Raw genomic sequence first — 18,434 nt, forward strand, 5'->3', positions numbered from 1 at the left:
CCTAGTTTTAAAGTAAAAACAGGAAAGGAAAAGGAAAGGAAGGGAATCAGCTCTCAAGTTTTGGCATTACATCAAGGGAGCAAGAGGATAAATAAATGTTAATTATTACCCAATTTTATACCAAGTTTTCTGCAAGATAGTTGTATTCTCCACAAAAAGGTTCAAAACAGATTTAGACATTAATTGTCGTGTCTTGATTACCCAGCCTAATTCTTCTTGTAGCTGTGAGCCAGAACCCATGGAAAATATATCAACCCAGCAGACTACCTTTAAACAGCAGCAGGACTGAGATAATCAGCCTTTTGTAACTAATGGAGATTTCATCACAGCTCCCAAAAGCATAGAGGCAGCATTCCTGCAGGTGCTCTGAACTTTTGCCACTTGAACAGAGTAGGTCCCTTCTTGGTTTGGGTTGAAAAGGACCTTTAACAACAATCTAGTTCAAACCGTCTGCCATGGGACAGACAGCCAACCTCTTAGACCAGCTTGGTCCAAGCCCTGGTACAACCCGGCCTTGAACACTGCCAGGGATGTGGCAGTCACAGCTTCTCTGGACACCCTATTCCAGTGCCTCACCACCCACACAGTGAAGAATTTCTTCGTAAGAACTAATCTAAATCTACTTTCTTCAAGTTCAAAGCCACTACCCCTTGTCTTGTCATTACAGGCCTTCGCAAAAAGTCTTTCTCCATCTTTCTTACAAGTCCTTTATATACTAAGCCTTCTTTTCCCTGTCCTGAACAATCCCAACCCTCTCTGCCTCTCTCTGCGGGCAATGTGCCCTCTGCTCATTTTCGTGGGCCTCCTCTGCACCCCCTCTAACACACCCATCTTTCACTCTAGAACACGTGTGCAATTCATAGGCCAGAGGATGCCAGTTAGCCCTCAGTTGATATGTTCAGACTAGGTCCAACACAAAGCGTTCGCCAAGCTTGGTATCCAACAACAGTAGTTACCATTTTTCTTTCTTAGCAAAAGCATAAAGATGCTACTGTTTTTTAAAAGCAGATCACAGAATAGCTTAGGTTAGAAAGGACCTTAAGATAATCTAATTCCAACCCCCATGCCATGGGCAGGGATGCCTTCCACTAGACCAGGTTGGTCAAAGCCCTGTCCAACCTGGCCTTGAACACTGCTAGGGATGGGGCAGCCACAGCTTCTCTGGGCAGCCTGTGCCAGTGCCTCACCACCCTCACAGTAAAGAATTTCTTCCTTATATCCACCCTAAATTTCATTATCACTTAACCTAATCTTAGATATCATTTTATTAATGTAAACATATCATAGCAAATGCTAGGGAGGCTTACCACCCAAGCTCCCAACCCGACAGGCACACCGGACTACTCACCCTCCCGAGAAGCACGGGCTAGCCGAGGTGCCAGAGGCCAGCCTGTGCCTAGGTCGGGCTCCTCCACCCCGTCTAGCCGAACAAGGGCCCTCCGAGGAAGCGGAGGCCGCGGTATACGCACGCCGCCGGTGGGCAGCTGGCACAAACCGCTCACCGCGGGACGGCGACTGGGGGGAATGCCCAGGAGAGGCGGCCAGTCACGGCACCCGCGCACTGCCTGCCCTCCACCCAGCGCGGCCCTGCGCAACGCACTTACCAGGATGTGCCCGACCGACCGACAAACCGGGCGCCTGGTCCCCGGCACCCCGGGTCGGGTCGGGTCGGGTCGGGTCGGGTCGGGCTAGGCTGCGTCTGTCAGGCCCTCCCCCTCGGCGAGGCCCGCGCGCCCCTCACCTCAGCAGGGTAGCAGCGGCAGCGCCCGTCGCACGGACAACAACAGCCAGGACCGCCGGCTCTTCAAGTGCGCCCTCCCATTGGCCGTGCAGAAACTCCCGGCGCGGCGCCCATTGGCTGGCTGCATGCGGCGGCGGAGAGTCAGGCGTGAGGAAGGCCGGTCGAAGCTGCGGCTCCTGCGTACCGATTGGCTGAAGGGGTGGAGTGAGGATAGTGAGACCTCGGCTAGCAGCCAATGATGAGGGAGGGAGGCTGGGTGACGTAAACGACGTGATGAAGCGGAGAGCTATGCTTCAGGTGGGCAGAGGTGGGTGGGGAGGGCGCGGTCCGATCCTTGCTCCGGAGTCTGCTGCCGCTCGCTGCACGTACGAGCCGGGCGTGGCCGGCTGCGGGAGCTGCCTGGAAACACTGTGGCAAAGGAGGAGGAGGAGAAGGGGAGTCGGGTCGCAGACCAAGGGGCGGGGGCGGCCGGGGCGATGGAAGCGTCCGTTCCCTAGGGGAGACCGCGCAGCCCGTTACCTCCACCCGCGCTGCCATTAGAGCGGTGCCTGCGGGGACGGGCGGCAGCCTGATGCCCTGATGAAGTCAGTAAAAGGGCTGAAATACAAGGGTACAGCGTAAGAGCAATGGACCCTAACCCCATTCACTGATGCTGGTAAATGCAGGTAAAATAACATAAGTACAAATGTACAATGTTTTGTAGTGCAACCCACTACCTCGACCCACAATACATCATACAATATCTCCATCAACATGTAATCATTCATTTAATTCAAGCGTCTGCCCCCCCCCCCCCCCCCAATGTTATTCTCAGCTATTACACTAATGTCACAGCTCTTAAGTTCCAGTGAAACTATATGAGGTGGATGTTACCTTAAACCGATCAAAAACCAAAGCTTTCAGAAAGACCTGCAGCAAACCAGTGATAATTACATAACCAGCTCCTAAACCTTAATAGCTCTTTTCAATTGGCTCACATTGGTTCCTTAGAACATTAGCCTGCCCCTATATCTCTCTCCCCCACCCCTTCCCCCACCTCCCCCCCAAGAATAAATCTCCCTTCACTTCTATCAAGATCTTTTGGTTTGAGACTTGTATTGAGAAACACAAGTTTTAAGCCACCTGTTGGCACTAGGAAACCAATATACAAACTTTTATTTGAAGAAAATCTCAAATATGACAATGACTTTGGTCATGTTAAAAGGAGGCCATCCAAGAACGAATAAAAATGAGCTGCTTTATAAGCATGGCCACGTACAGTATATTCAGATATTAGCTAATAGAAGCTAAGGTTACACGCATAAATAGGCCTTAGTACCATGCAAGTTCGACGCAATTTCATACATTCATTATAAATTTTCAGTTATTTTCATGCCAAATCACCTTTTGGATAAAAAGGTAAGAAAGAATTAACATCTAAATGTGACCAAAATTGAACAGAAAAAAGAAATGAAAAGTACAGACAACATTTTTATTAAAAAGATCTCAAAATTACACCTGTTCAATGTTAATACCATCTCTGATCTCCTTCAGTGGGAATTAGTAGTAGTTAAGCATTGTTACATATCAAAAAATACAACTCTGTTTTACAACATAGTACCGACATATTCAAAGTACTGTGCCAAATTATAAATAGTAAAATCAGGTTTTGAAGAATTCCAATAGAAAGCAAGTTATGCTCACATAAACATATGCACATAGTATAGTTATGTAACAAAAGTCTTATAAAAGGAAACAAATTTACCCCATGCCAGCTTGAATTACTGAGGTGGGATCCAATACTTACTATGAAGACTGACAGTTCATTTCTTTAAATATATTCATTAGTCTCTGGAAAAAATAAGACAAAAATTTACTTTCACCAGAATACACACCATTCTTCACTGACAATCCATTTCTCAGTCGTGACTGACATAAGTCGGTCCTTATGAAAGTGGCCTTTTTTGTTTCTTTTTGAAGACCTTGCAATAAAAAAAATTGTCCACCAGACTTCAAAAATTCAATCAGCTTCTGCACAACTGCAGAATGACCCTACACACTCTACCTAGAGTAATCTTCATTTGTCATCTGTAATGTAGACAGTCACATCTTCCTCTGTGACTCAAGGTGCAGCTACAAGTAGAGAAGTGCTTAGATACTCAGTCACTTCAAATACACTTGTTGAAGACTGCTTCTAGTGCATAATCAAGTTGAAAATCTCTTTACTGATCATAATGGTTTGTCAATAACTGTAACACCTGGAGTGAAGAGAAAAAAAAAAAGGCAGAAATCTTTAGGTAGTATTTTACAAAAATTCAAGAATATGAAAATAAAGTTTTTATATAATACCTTGCAAGTAGCATAAACTGCAGTAGCATCAATGTTGATGTTTTCCCTAATTTTTCTGACAGAATGTTGTCTGAATCAGTACAAAGTTCTCAAAGTTTTTGTGACTTGAAAAAATTTGCCATTACTCAAGTTTAATTTTATCTGTGAAATACATCATTAACATCCACTTAATTCGTTTGAGAAATTGCAATTATTGAGCGAAAAGGTTCCTGAATCAGTTCTTGTTTTCTAAATACCAGATCTTAAAGAACTTCAGAATTGGACCTTTGTAGATTGCAACACAAATATCTTGTTATAAAAAAGGACTGGTCATACCAGAATCGTCTTTCTGACTCACCACTTATGTGCAAAATCCCTATTGAGTACAGTTTAATACCACCTTTTAGATTGTACTGACTAATTATTTGAAGTCATCATTCAAAACATACCCATCAGTTTCTTCACATCTATTCTGGTATCTTATGCTTTACCTTAGGACTTGATTTTGATGCTTTGACAAATTTCTTATGCTAGTAGTTATACTGCAAGAAGTCAGTTAAAAATATATCTACACACATTACCTGCATAGCTCCTTCCTGTACTCATACAAGATGACACAACTGTCCATTTATCAGTTGTTGGATTATAATATTCCACTGTTGATAAATTACAGGAACCGTCATCTCCTCCAACCACATACAAGAGACCATTTACAGCACAAACACCTAAAAAAAAAGACAGGAAACCAATCTGAAAATTAGCAATTGGCTTGTTCACCCCATAAAAGCATGATTTCTATTCTGACACATCACAAAAGCAGCAGAAATACAGGAATGTGCCATTCATACCAAATGGTATTACTACCATTTTAAGCTACTTGTTGTGTCTACCTGCATTCCTTCTGCACATGTTCATGTCTGAAACCTGCTTCCACGTACTGGCGACGGGGTCAAAGACTTCAACACTTTTTCTTACCAAAGGACCATCATGACCGCCTACCGCATACAATAAATTGTTTAACACACCAACACCTGTGAACATAGGAAAATATTCAAAATTAACCAGAGAACAGTTTGACTGATACAAAGCAAAACCAACAAGTATTACATCTACTAACATGAATCTTTCATCCAGCCAATCTTTCATCCAATCCACCCAACAACATTTGGGTCAGGATGCATTAAAGCAGAGAGACGGTAGCTACATCAAGAAGCTGATAAAATGTCTCACATGCCCATCTACTGTACTGCAGCATACAAAGACCAGAGCTGTTCTGCAACTGAAGATTTAGAAAATCTGGGATGAAACGTGATGTGCAGGAAAATGAGGACTGTTGAAATTTAGGACTAATTAGAAGTGACAGTAAATGAGACAGAGTGCTTGTCCAGCATAACAGAAATCTGACAAGATGACAAAGTGTGAATTTTTAGAAAGTAAAAACTGTTCAGAATGGAGGATAAAAGCTGAATGGATAGACATTATACAACAGGGATGTTTCCACTGAAGTGTTGGAATGCCATGTAAACATATATATGAAATAAAAGTAAACAAGAGTGTGCACCTTCCTCCTCCAGGATTTGGAGGAGAATCATAGACTAGTTAGTGTTGGAAAGCACCTTAAGATCATCTGGCTCCAAACCCCCCATCATGAGCAGGGATGCCTCAATCTAGACTGTGTCACCCAAGGCTCTGTCCAGCCTGGCCTTGAACACTGCCAGGGATGGAGCATTCACAACTTCCTTGGGCAACCCATTCCAGTGCCTTACGACCCTCACAGTAAAGAACTTCTTCCTTATACTGAACCTGAACTTTCTGTTTAAGTTTAAATCCACTACCCCTTGTCCTATCAACTACAGTCCCTAATGAAGAGTCCCTCCCCAGCATCCTTGTAGGCCCCTTCAGATACTGGAAGGCTGCTATGAGGTCTCCACGCAGCCTTCTCTTCTCCAGGCTGAACAGCCCCAACTTTCTCAGCCTGTCTTCATACAGGAGGTGCTCCAGTCCCCTGATCATCCTCGTGGCCCTCCTCTGGACTTGTTCCAACAGTTCCATGTCCTTTTTATGTTGAGGACACCAGAACTGCACACAATACTCCAAGTGAGATCTCACGAGAGCAGAGTAGAGGGGCAGGATCACCTCCTTTGACCTTCTGGTCACATTCTTTTTGATGCAGCCCAGGATATAGTTTTGGCTTTCTGGGCTGACAGTGCACACTGCAGCCAGCTCATGTTCATTTTCTCGCTGACCTACACCCCCAAGTCCTTCTCCGCAGGGCTGCTCTGAATCTCTTCTCTGCCCAACCTGTAGCTGTGCCTGGGATTGCCCGACCCAGGAGCAGGACCTTGCACTTTGCATTGCTGAACTTCATGAGGTTGGCATTGGCTCACCTCTCAAGTGTGTCAAGGTCCCTCTAGATGGCATCCCTTCCCTCCAGCATGTCAACTGAACCACATAACCAAACACCAAGCTTCAGTTATCAAAATATCCAGAAGGATATTATAGGGTTTCCTTTACTTTACAAAAAGTTTATCCATCTATAAGCTTCGGATGAAGGAATAAATAAAGCTAGTCTATATCTAGTTGCTATTTAGGCTTCACATATTGAAAGGATGGTAATAAGGAAAGCAGAAAGGAAGGCCTGTTGTTCATTCTTCACTTTATAATGCAGTATTAGAACCCAACATACCAGATTTCAGAAACGTAGGTGTTTTTCTGCATTAAAACTTGTGAGCGATGGACCATAAATACAACTGAAAAACACTTCTATGTAAGTACATTGGGAAATCTAATATATGTCACATTTAAGATTATGAAACTCAAAGCTAAGATACAGATTTGTGAATATAGTCTTTAAATGGCTCCATGGGAAGAGCACAGCTTACAATCTTTATTAAAGGGAAACAGCAAATATGAATGAAAAAGATTAGTTAAGTCCTTCAGAGTGAAAAAAAACCCAGCCAAGCTGGGTTAAAAAAGAGAACCCTGAGACCTTGACAGCCAGCTGAAATATCTTTGACAACATATCAGTTATTTGTATGTAAGAGCCATTCTTATAGAGGGTGAGAGACAACTCCTGCTGAAATAACTACATTTGCTTATTAAAAAGACAGATTTTAATAATGAAAGGAAGAGGGGAAGGAAACATGGAAGAGTTAATTGGTACTGTAGATCTGAAAAATAGCTTCTTAATAGGACACTGTTTTATAAATCATGCTATCTAATGCTTTATCAGTGATATTCACTACTAACATTTCCCCATATCCTTTCCAGTTAATTTAATTCCTCTTTTGTTACTATTAATTCTAGCTATCATGTCACAGTATAGTGTGACAGCTTTTCTTTCTCCCACTCTGATCACACTTTATTAGACAGGATAATATAATATTCATCTTTTGTGGAATTAAACATTACAGAGCTAGAAGGAGGGCTAAGATTTTTAATTTAAAAATGTGATGTGATATTCATCCTCCACCCAGGTTTTCTGTATAGTTACCGACCTTCCTATTCAGTGCGTAGGTTTTCCCTCTGCCATACTGCCATTTTTTCTTTAGCTCCTTATTTTTAATAATGTCCTCAGTTCCTCTTTGGTGCTTCCTTTTCCCTTAATCCCACACCCAGTTTCCAAGTCCTACCTTATTTTTTGCTCTTTCCATCTATATCCTCTTGTTGCCATCTTCTGAGTTCTCCTTTCTTTGTTATTTTTCTTTCCTGCCCATTTTTCAGGACCCTGCCTTTATCTCTTATCCCCCCCCCCCCCCCCCAAATGGCCTATATCTGGGTCTGAAGTTCCTCATCCCAATATATTGCTGGGATCAGATCTGTCCCCATATTGATCAACTAAGAAGCAATTGATAGTAAAGAAAAGTAACTGAGGGTAAACCTCTGAAGTTGCTTTTGAATGAAGCTGAAGCAGTAGGCACAGAAGAGACAGGCTAAAGTTCTTTGATATGACCAGAGATCCAAAGGTTTAATACAGGAACAAAATTCTCTTTAGTTAACATCCATAACACCACTACCAGGACTGATGGCCAGTTGAAACAATTCTGGTGGTTTTGGACATTTGGCCAGTACAGCCAAGATCAATTAATAGTTGTGATTTCCACATTACCAGCCACTCCTCCCCCACTCACAAATATAATTTTCTATGTATTTAACAGAATGGCACAGAAGAATGTTAATTATTTTACTCAATTATATGAATCTGAAATAACTGACTACATTTACTGTTTCTTTTGTTGTTGTTGTAATCAGAGGACAAGGTAAAAGGCAGCAGAGAGCTCAGTAAACAAACACAAGTCCTGAACTCTGTACAACGGGAGGGAGAGGAGGGGCAGAAAGATCCCAGTAGTTAGTGTACCTAAAGGCACTAAATACCAAAGTTGCAGAAGTTAATTCAACTTTCTTTAAAATTTTAAAATACCTAGTGTATAAACAGGCTACAAGCACAAAGACTAAAAACAGACTACTTAAAAAAATGCTGAGATAAAATGGGTGTGCGGGCAGATTGCAAAATGAAGCTTTGTCACAACCCATCAACACTATTTGTCTTTATAATACTTGTAATTTGCCCATTTTTATAAATATTTTTCTCCAAACTTGCCAATATTAGATGGGAGTATTTAACAGTACCCTTTCTGCAACTCTGGACAGTTTTTAATCCAGAGTTTACTTTAAAGATGCACAGGCTCAGTAACTAGAAATTTCACAAGAGAACCATGTTTTCTTGAAATACCATGTTATCATGTTTCTTTCATGAGCATCACAGTTTTAGTTTACAAACACAAGCAAAAACATTACTTTTAGCATTAAGAGACATATCAACTTGCTGATTTTTCTAAGTGTATACTGAAAGTATCAGAAACTAAGTATCTTAATTTTAGCAATGACTTTAATATATATTTCTTTTGAAATAATTTGGACATAATTTAAACATCATTTAAACAGATCAAAAACTATTCAGAGTTTGTAAGAAACAATGGAAGGCAAGATGAAAAGTTGGGATAACTATTAATCATCTACTAAGCATACTAGAAATCCATCCAGTTGTATTTGTAAGAACATCTCTTCCAGTTATGAAGCACATTAATGTGATCACCAGTAGATATTTCAGGAGTGTTGCTAAAAAGCACCATTGAGTACTTGGCAAAAAGGTGACTTAAACAACTAAAAAAATAAAAGTAGAAAACTAATATCATGTAATTTTACTTGAAAAAGTCCATGGCAATGCATCTAGAGAAATAAAACAACTTCTGCGAGTTGAAAAAACCTGAAATAACAAAAGACAAATAGAGGACAGCGAACAGTAAACGAGATTTCAGTCTGTAATATAAATAGATAATGAAAATGCTAAAGTCAGTTTGAAGCTGTGGAAGTATTTCATTAAATAAAACCCAAATATTGCAGGCACTTTTGATGTCTTTAAAGAGAAAGATACATCCTCAGAATCATAAGAAGGAAAAAAAATCCATAGGAAAAATAAAGAAGGGACTTTTAGGATTATAAATGGATATAAATGGATATACCTTGTCTAAATGATAAGGAAGGGTAACATATAGTAGCTTATACGTATGCAAAAGATGTAAACACCAGGCGATGAGAAGAATTAATGAAGATGAAGCAAAGGGTACATAAATGGAAGTAACAGGACAAAACCAGTAATACAACTTAAGAATGAGCAAGGATAACATTTCCTGTAGTGAACCAGAATGCAGAACAAGTCCTTCAAAGGGGTGGAAATCTATTCACAGTTCACATATGTAGTCAATCTGAAAATGCTATTAGAAAAATCAGCCGTACACTGGTAAAGAGACATCTTTGAAGAAATGGCATTTTTTCATCCTGACCATGTAGATTTTGATACTTCAGTATTTAGGTGACATTAAATTGATTGTCACTATCCATGCATATTAGTGTGTATGTTAAAAACATCAGAAGTTACGGGAAAAGGAAGAATATGAAAAGTATGAAAAAGGAAGGAAAGATATTTACTATTAACAGACTGAATCTTAGGCTATAGGACAGTTTTGTATTTATAACGTGCAATATATCAGCCATTCGAGACTAACATATTCCATTAAACTCAGACTTTACCTTACCTTAGATATTTTTAGATACATTTGAAAACCACAAATGTTTCATTTTTACAAGGATAGCTGATTCTTGTCCACTCACCTGCACCACTCCGTCTAGTGCTCATTTCTGCGACATAACTCCACTCATTTGTATTAGCATCATAGCATTCTACTGAACTAAGGCACTGACGTGACGCCCCATCGTAGCCACCAACAGCATACAGTTTACCTAGAAGGGTAAACAGCAGAAACACACTCCTAATCCACACAGACTGTGTTGGTACAGAGGCTGAAGGGAAGTCATCATTCTCAGAATTAGCTACTAATCAGTCCCTTTTGTCAATCAGTTATTGAGTTTCTATTTCTTATATTGTTCAAGATAGTACACTATAGTTCTTGTCACTCTAAGGATGTAAAAGGCAGTCAGCATCTAACAAGAACAATGTGGGTCAGTTTAAATTGCCTAGCTAAAATACAAAGGTACTTTACCCTGGTTCAAGAACTGTTCAAAAGCCAGCTAATTTAAGTATGTCCAATACTGGAAGCTCACAAATAGACTTCCTAGAAATGTCAAAAATTCAGTTGAAAATTACTTGTACAGTCTGAATTTTCAGATCAGAAACATCAGTGGTTCCTATGCAGTTAAAACACACAACTAATGCTGTTTTAAGACCCAAGTACTGGTCCACGTCTGCACTGTGCTAGTGACATCCAGGCTATTCACCGCCAAGCTGACTCAAAAGCCAGCAGTTTTCCTGGCACTGTCCTCGAGATCATTGCCAGCATGCAACCAGCAAGGTCAGCCACAGCTAACAGAGTTGTCAGTTGCAGTGCTGCATCACTAGAGACCAATTTATAAGGTCACCACTTCAGTAATCAGGCTCTCTAGCTTTGCTGACATGCATAACTTAGAGTATGCATGCTTAGCCAGCTTTTTCTCAGCTGGCCTCAGACACAGTTGAAGCTCTGAAAACAATTTAAAACATCTATGCTAAGAGCTAGTCAAAACCAAGTAGAACAATTATGTATTGTTCATACCATCTGAATTACAACATTGAGCAAAAACAAATGGAAAGTATGTTTTCAAAAGTGAGTAAAGTCATGAGGGTAAATTATTGCATTCCCCTCCCCCCTTTTTTTTAATATAATTTGTCAACTCACCTCCAACAACACCTACACCAACACTACTTCTTCTTGTGTTCATTGGAGCTACATGAAACCACTCATTAGTCTTTAAGTTGTAAACTTCAACTGATGATAAACCTATGAAAATAATATAACATTATTTTCTCTATAAATCTAGATGCCACAAACTCTCTAAGTTCCAGAGAATTCTTCATATCTGAAAATTCAGATTATTTCATTTTAAGGACTATTACTGTGCAAAAAGCGTAACCTTTAGATAACCAGTTACAGTCAACCCATTCTTGGTGTCTGAAAATGGGGTGTCTGAAAATGGGCAAATTAATAAAAGCTTTTATGGAACTTGGAGAAATTCTTCCCTGGATTTACTTTCTTTTTTCTTTCTTTTTAATTAAGTCACAACGTTCACCCTATATGTGCTTCTGTAATAGTTATTGAGGAACAGGATCATCTCTGCACAAATGCTTTAATGGATCTGTGAAGAGAATAAAAATTGCATGTCCAAAGCCTTCCCACAGGTCAGAAAAGGCTGTTTATAATCCTTACGCTACCTGAAAATGCAGAAATAAACTTCATATGCAAAGAGGACAAAGGAGCTGTAATTTTTATGCTCACATCTTCCATAAGTTAAGGACTCTGACTATAAAAGGAATACTGAAAGGCAACTTGTCAAAGATTCACTAGTCGTTAAGCCTAAAATCCTAGATGGGAGAAGACCGTCCACTGTTCAGGTAGAAAGATATGATCACTAAAGCACATTCCACACTTCAAGATGCCAAGCTACCTTCATGCTTGGTTTCATCACTGCTACCAGAAAAGAGACATTCAAATTTGATACAATTATATCAAAAGTAGTCAAAGCTAATCAACACTGTATAAAGGCAAATCTAATACCTGTACTCCCATCAAATCCTCCCACAGCATAAAGAAGGCCATTTAATACAGCTGCTCCCAGCGTGCTTCTCCTGTCTTGCATGTTAGCAACACTTGTCCACTGGTCCTTCACTGGATCATAGGAATCTACTGTGCGAACTCTCAGAGAACCATTGAAACCACCAACAGCATAAACCATGCCTCCCATGTACACCATTCCTAGAGCAGGGAAACAGGGAGGAAGCATGAGCATTTTAGTCTCTTTGTCAACTTATTTTATTGTATAGTGTCCTAAGTATGCAGATACTTGATACAATTTACAGTACTCACTAGAGTATCAGGCTTTTGACAGTGTCCTAGCACCACACTTCATTCAGATTAAACACCAGAAGTTCTTACACTTTTTGTTACTAGTAAACTTACACTTCTGAATATCATGCCTGCTGAATTTCTTCTTGCTTAGATATCTCAGCTGCTTTAAGATCACATTTTCACATTTTTAGTAGCTGTCACTTCTTCACATTTTTAATCTCAATCTTCTCATTCTTCGTCTCAACATATTTTAATAGTAAAATTATTCATAATGTAAGGCAATAAAATTTAAATTTCATTATCCTTTGTATTTATAGGAGGTAATAAAGCAGTCTGTTCTAGAGATTACAAACTGAAGCACAAATTAAGATCAAGCTATCAAATTTATATTGTTTCAGATTAGCAAATAATTCAGACATTAAGAATGAACACTGAAGTCAAGGCTTAGGCCTTGTCAGGTAAACATCTGAAGTACTGTTCCAAAGAACATACAATGCTTTATACAGGCACCTACATTCTGCAGTATTTCCAACTGCAATGAAAAATTAGGCATCATTTACCTGCTCTACATCTTCTGGAAGGCAATTCAGCCACCTGATGCCAGCGTTCTTCTTTAAAATCATAGCATTCAACACTGCGAATTGCCTTTGGTGCCTGTCCTCCAACTACCATCATCAACTAAAAGAAAGAGAATACTACTTTTTAGTTATTTGCATATATAAAAGCACCTGAAAGATCAAAAAATGTGAAAAAATAAAGAAAGCTTCTATACAAGAAATAATTAAAGGGCTCCTAAATAAGAAATTGGTAGTCTTCCAAGCCAGGCAAAACACGTGCAATACACATGCAATTTGTAATTATTGTGTTCAGAATAAATATCTGAGGTAGAAAAGCAGGAAGCAATTAGAATCTAGGTAAGGCTCCCACGAATGAGGCAGATCCTGCTGTGTCTTCACCTCCTACTCTGACGTCAGGTATGGGAGTTCAGTGCCTGTGATATTCGATGGAATTGTAACTGTCCATCACAGAACAGCCTTATCTGGTTCCCTTGGGAGAAATGTGCTAAATCTCCTGAACAGAATCTCCTATTCCATTGTTGCAGTTGCTATAATAGTACTATGAGAAAACTTCTTTACTCCACTGGTAACAAGATAATATCTAATGTTTGGTTTGTTTTCTTCTAAAATGAATGAAAGTCAATGTTTAGGTAAAAATTGAGTAAAATGTCTCAGCTCAGAAGCTTTAGTCTTTGTTTTGTTGTGATTGTTTTTTTAAAAACAGGCTTATTTTCCCACAGCTGTATATTTCTCTGATGCTGAAGCACATATTGAAAATAGATATATGGGGAGGGAAGGTATTGGTAGTGGTGTGTGTAGGTGGGAGACTAAAATACCTGCATCATAACAGCATAAAGCTAATCACTTGTTACATGTTTGTGATAAGTATTTTTGTGATAAATAACTCTGGTATAAATTTTTTTACTGGAACACCCCACGTGACAGTAATGCTCTCATCTTTTGAAGTGGAGTTAGAAGAAATAAGTATATTAGAAAACTAAGGGTCTTACTTTTGGAAGGCTAGCGGGTGTTCTCAATTTTGTTCGAGTGCTTTTCATCAATGCTCGTTGCTCAGTTGGCAGCAAGTGATACTTCATAGCTTCAATGAGGTAATCTTTACAAGCACTGCTGTTCTTAACCAATATTTCTTCTTCAACTCTCTATTAATAGAAGTTTAACAAGGTCTGAGCATGTTATGGAAGTAAAATACAAATCACAATCTGAAGTGTAATAAAGCACTTGTTATATCACACAAATGCAGATTAATCATATTTTTTAGATTGTCATTCAACCAGTTAAACACAAGTTTATGTGATTACAATATGCAGTCCCTAAAAAGAAAAAAAGAAATTGAAAGATGTTGATTCTCAATTAGTAAGGGGACGAAGCAGTGTTACGCAAGGTAAATCAGTTCTCTTACAATCAGGCACATTTCTCAACTTTTCAAATACAGAGAGTACAGAACACTTTAAGGGGGAGATCACTGGAGACTAATTTAACAAACTAGTAAAGCCACCCCTCAACAATAAAAATAAATAAATAAATACAATCAACCCCACACAACAAAACCCAAAACAGAAAAAAATGCCAAAAAAAAAACAAACCACAAAGTAGAGGAAATTTATATAATAAACCAGAATTTTAAAAATAAATATCTACCAATCTATTACTACACCTACTATCCAATGTTAAGTGAACTCACATTTTCAACCTTAAATACTTGTGCTGACACAAAAATATTCAAAATGAGCTTATAAAATTTCAAAAGATGTATTATATCTGAGCCAGGTAAAGGAATGTTTCCTTTGTCATTAGTTCCTAATCAAATTATACAGTAGATACAATTCAGAAATTGAAAATTCACTTACAAAAACAAATCTTGTGTCAAAGATCATATTACAAATGAAAGCTAACCTGATTTTAGTGAACGAAATAATCTGAATTACTAGTGTGGTATAATAAGTAGTCAACCGAATGGATAAATTACTTATATATGTCATCTTCTATGTGGCAATCCCTCACTTGGTTCTGTGCGTCTGTGTGCACATGCATATGAGGTAGTGGTTGTTTACTTTTACTATCACTAACATACTACACTCCACTGTTTAAATTCCAAATTATCACTCAGGCATTAAAAAAAACTTCAAACAGACAAATTTTCACATGCAGAAGAATTAGTGTTCCTTTTTGCTTACCTGAACTAAATATTCCCGGGACAGCAAAGGCAGCCGCACATGCTCCATCAGGCGTGCCATTAGCTCCTGCCTTACATCTTTGTCATGGTTTACCCACGCTATCACTGCTTCAAATACCTTCCAGAAAACAAACAAATGCAAGTCCCTTGGCTTACAAGTTCATAAGTATGAATATATCAGCATGCCTCCAAAAAGAGCTTTTGCTTATACTAAAATCCTAATGTAAGAAAAGATGACAGCAGTTACAACTCCTATTATTTTCTTATTTATCCACTATAAAATTCCCAAGATGCATTAACCGGTCTCTTTTTATATCACTCCTCTACTGGTGTTTCAAGGCTAGCTGTGCTACATTGACAAAATGCACACAGTAATTTCATTGATACTGAAAATCCAATCAAACTAGGTAAACAAACAACACAGCAACAATGATACTACAATCCTCATACTTTTCTTCTTTTCTTGGAGAATTGACCAGACACATGATCATTCAAACGACTTAGCATCACTGGGTCCTACTAGGAGGAGCGATCCCATGTCTAGTTTCTCCTCGGTTGCACAGCAGCTGATCATACATCTAAAGCATTAAAACCTTAATTATACTCCACAGAAGCAGCACCACATGTATCAAAGTGAGAGATCCTGACCTTCAGGGTATTATGGGGACAGCAACGTGACTTAGCTAGTTGCAGTTTAAACAGATAGTTCCTAGATTCAAAGTTCCAAAAAGGTCTTAATACAAAACACTACCTAGCCATGCAAATCAGTATTCAAACATGCCTTTGAATACAATTTAGCTTCATTTGAACAGAGGTGTTAGTATAACTATATACTCCTTGGAAAAAAAGAAAACCAAGATATTTTAAATTGATCACAACTGAATTCAAAAGGTCAAAAACCATCTATATCTACAATCTGAAAACCATTAGAGGTTCAAAGCGATGCATTGGGCTCACTGAGATCACAGAGTTTCAAAAATGGCTTTAAAAGAGCAAGTTCTTGCTGAAGATAAGCCAACACGTATTTAAACTGAAGTTTGGTTATACTATGCTACCTAGGCATCTCCTTTGCAAACCACATTTGTTCAGTTAGGCTAAACAGCCCACATATACATACAGAGGTTTAATGCATTTGTGGGACTGCTGATGTTAAACTTAGTAGATGGCATACACTTGCTCTTCAGCCTACTATTTTGGAGTTATTTATCCCTTGGTAAACCAAACTCTTATGCATGTGATTCACAGCATGTATTCTGTTTGTCTTGCTTAAAAAGGAGAAGGCATAGCCATTTAATTTAGTATCCATTTTTTCAAAGAACAAAATGTTAAGTAATTGAATACATTTTTAGGATTTTTAAGAGTTCAGATTAATTTTCAGCATCAGACTGACAACATTTTGGGGGAAAATCCTTAACACTTTCAGGAAAAAAAAATCCTTTAAACAAGAGCAGAATACATGCTTCATTGCACTGAAACAAAGAACACATCCAAACAAGTGTACTAGAGCGGTAAGAACAAGCTCACTCTCTCACTCAAAAGAATAAACCAAATATTGGGATACAGATGTTCTTACCTTCTCTTCTGAGGCAATTGTGAGTTTGTCACTGGATATAAGACTGCACACTTGCTCTACACCAAGATTGAGGTATTCTTCGCTAAGAACGACATCAGAAAAGTGCTGTTCTGTTTGGATAAACAGAAATACTCTAATATACAGTGCAAAGTGTATCCCACAACAAGCATTAAAGCAGCTGAAGAAAAACAGAGGAAAATGATTCAATATTCAAGCTATTTTGTCGTATCTAGAAACAATACCTTAACAATACCTTAACTTAAAATATTTGATATAAAGACTAGTCTCACAAATTGCTTTTATATTTAAAAAATCTTGAAAATAGTGGAAATATTAAAACACATTATACTAGAAGTAGTAATCAGCAATTTAACACTTTCAATATTGCTTCATCTTAGTACTTGCCTTTGACAATTACTTAAATTTACAAATACAGAAAAAAAAAAAAAGAGTCTAGAAAAGAACATGCTCTGTATGTGGTTGATAAACATTTTAAACCTGTAATTCAACATGAACAATGGCTGGTTCATTAGACCTAACCAGCAGTGTCAAACAAACAAGTCTGGATACTGTTCGTGTCTCTCAGAGCTTCTCCAAGGTCAGAAAAACATTCCATATCACTATCTCTACAATGTGTAGATTTTTTTTAAATGCCTCAACTTGAAATAAAAGAAACTGATGAAATTTAATGTTTTAGTTGTAGAACCAGACATTTTATTTTAATATAGAGCATGTATCTTTATCAAGTTGTTCAGTTGTCCTCTCCCTTCCTAAAACTGCTCTTTAGGCTCTATCCAGTTGACTGTTATTTTTCCCCTCTTCAGCTATTCTTAACAGAAGTTAGCAGGGACAACTGTTACGTGGGAATTTAAGAATTCACTCAAAATTAGAACAAGTAGAAAAAGGCCATCAAACATATTCAAACTAAAGAACTTTTTAAGCCTTTTTTACCCCTCCACTAGTGCTACTATAGTTAAGACTCCATGCTTGACAAACTGTCTTAAGCTGCTAAAAAAAGCTAAAGAATGCTGAATGCTTCCAGCTCAAGAAGTCTGAATTTTTCAGGTCAACTTTTCAGGGTTAAACAGCTTTTTTGCACTGTACTGAAGACTAGAAAGCATAAAAAGATGAATCTAACACAATATAATTCTGGTCCTTTATGTAGTTCAGCATCCTGTTCCTTGAGACAGGCAGCATAAATTGCTCCAGACAAAAGTCCAAGAATTTATATGAAAAGTATGAGAATAAAACCTCCTCTCATAAAGGTCTCACTATAACCATGAAAGTTTAGAGACTGCTAACCAGAAGGATAATATTTTACCATAGCCACATTTTACTAAACAATGTTTAGTAAGATATAGTCCAGTCCCCTTGAATCCTGTTAAATTCTTGACTTTAATACTTTCTTATAGTAACAATCCTCATTGAACAAAAAGCTCCACATCTAAATTTAACACCCACTTTACCATTAATCAGTTTTCAATTAGTATCCCCATGTTCTAATGCTGAATACGATGACAGGCAAAACTGCAACCTGTCTACTTAAAATCATTCATCATGCTATATTCCTTTTTAGCCTTCATCTCTAAGTACAGTCCTTGCCTTTTCAGTCCCTCATCCTACCAGCCTTTTTAGATAATGCAATCATCATCACTTAAGTTCC

General features: G+C 38.5%; 1 protein-coding gene across 1 annotated transcript in view; it reads right to left on the minus strand.

The window, feature by feature from the left end:
- Positions 1–2,866: 2,866 nt before the first annotated feature.
- The window catches only part of KLHL2 (kelch like family member 2), a 60,380-nt gene continuing 44,812 nt past the window's right edge, over positions 2,867–18,434 (minus strand). Inside the window, exons 6-15 of the mRNA XM_061475486.1 lie at positions 16,772–16,881; positions 15,200–15,316; positions 14,015–14,164; positions 13,008–13,125; positions 12,157–12,354; positions 11,281–11,382; positions 10,220–10,348; positions 4,939–5,079; positions 4,630–4,773; positions 2,867–3,978 (exon numbers count right to left, since the gene is read on the minus strand). Coding sequence (XP_061331470.1) covers positions 3,950–3,978; positions 4,630–4,773; positions 4,939–5,079; positions 10,220–10,348; positions 11,281–11,382; positions 12,157–12,354; positions 13,008–13,125; positions 14,015–14,164; positions 15,200–15,316; positions 16,772–16,881 — 1,238 coding nt within the window. The 3' untranslated portion in view covers positions 2,867–3,949. The remainder of the gene's footprint in view (positions 3,979–4,629; positions 4,774–4,938; positions 5,080–10,219; positions 10,349–11,280; positions 11,383–12,156; positions 12,355–13,007; positions 13,126–14,014; positions 14,165–15,199; positions 15,317–16,771; positions 16,882–18,434) is intronic.

Source organism: Pezoporus flaviventris, unplaced genomic scaffold (genome assembly GCF_033815535.1).
Source record: "Pezoporus flaviventris isolate CSIRO_AGI_PZ_B2104156 unplaced genomic scaffold, CSIRO_AGI_Pfla_v1 ptg000002l, whole genome shotgun sequence".
Classification (NCBI taxonomy): Eukaryota; Metazoa; Chordata; class Aves; order Psittaciformes; family Psittacidae; genus Pezoporus; species Pezoporus flaviventris.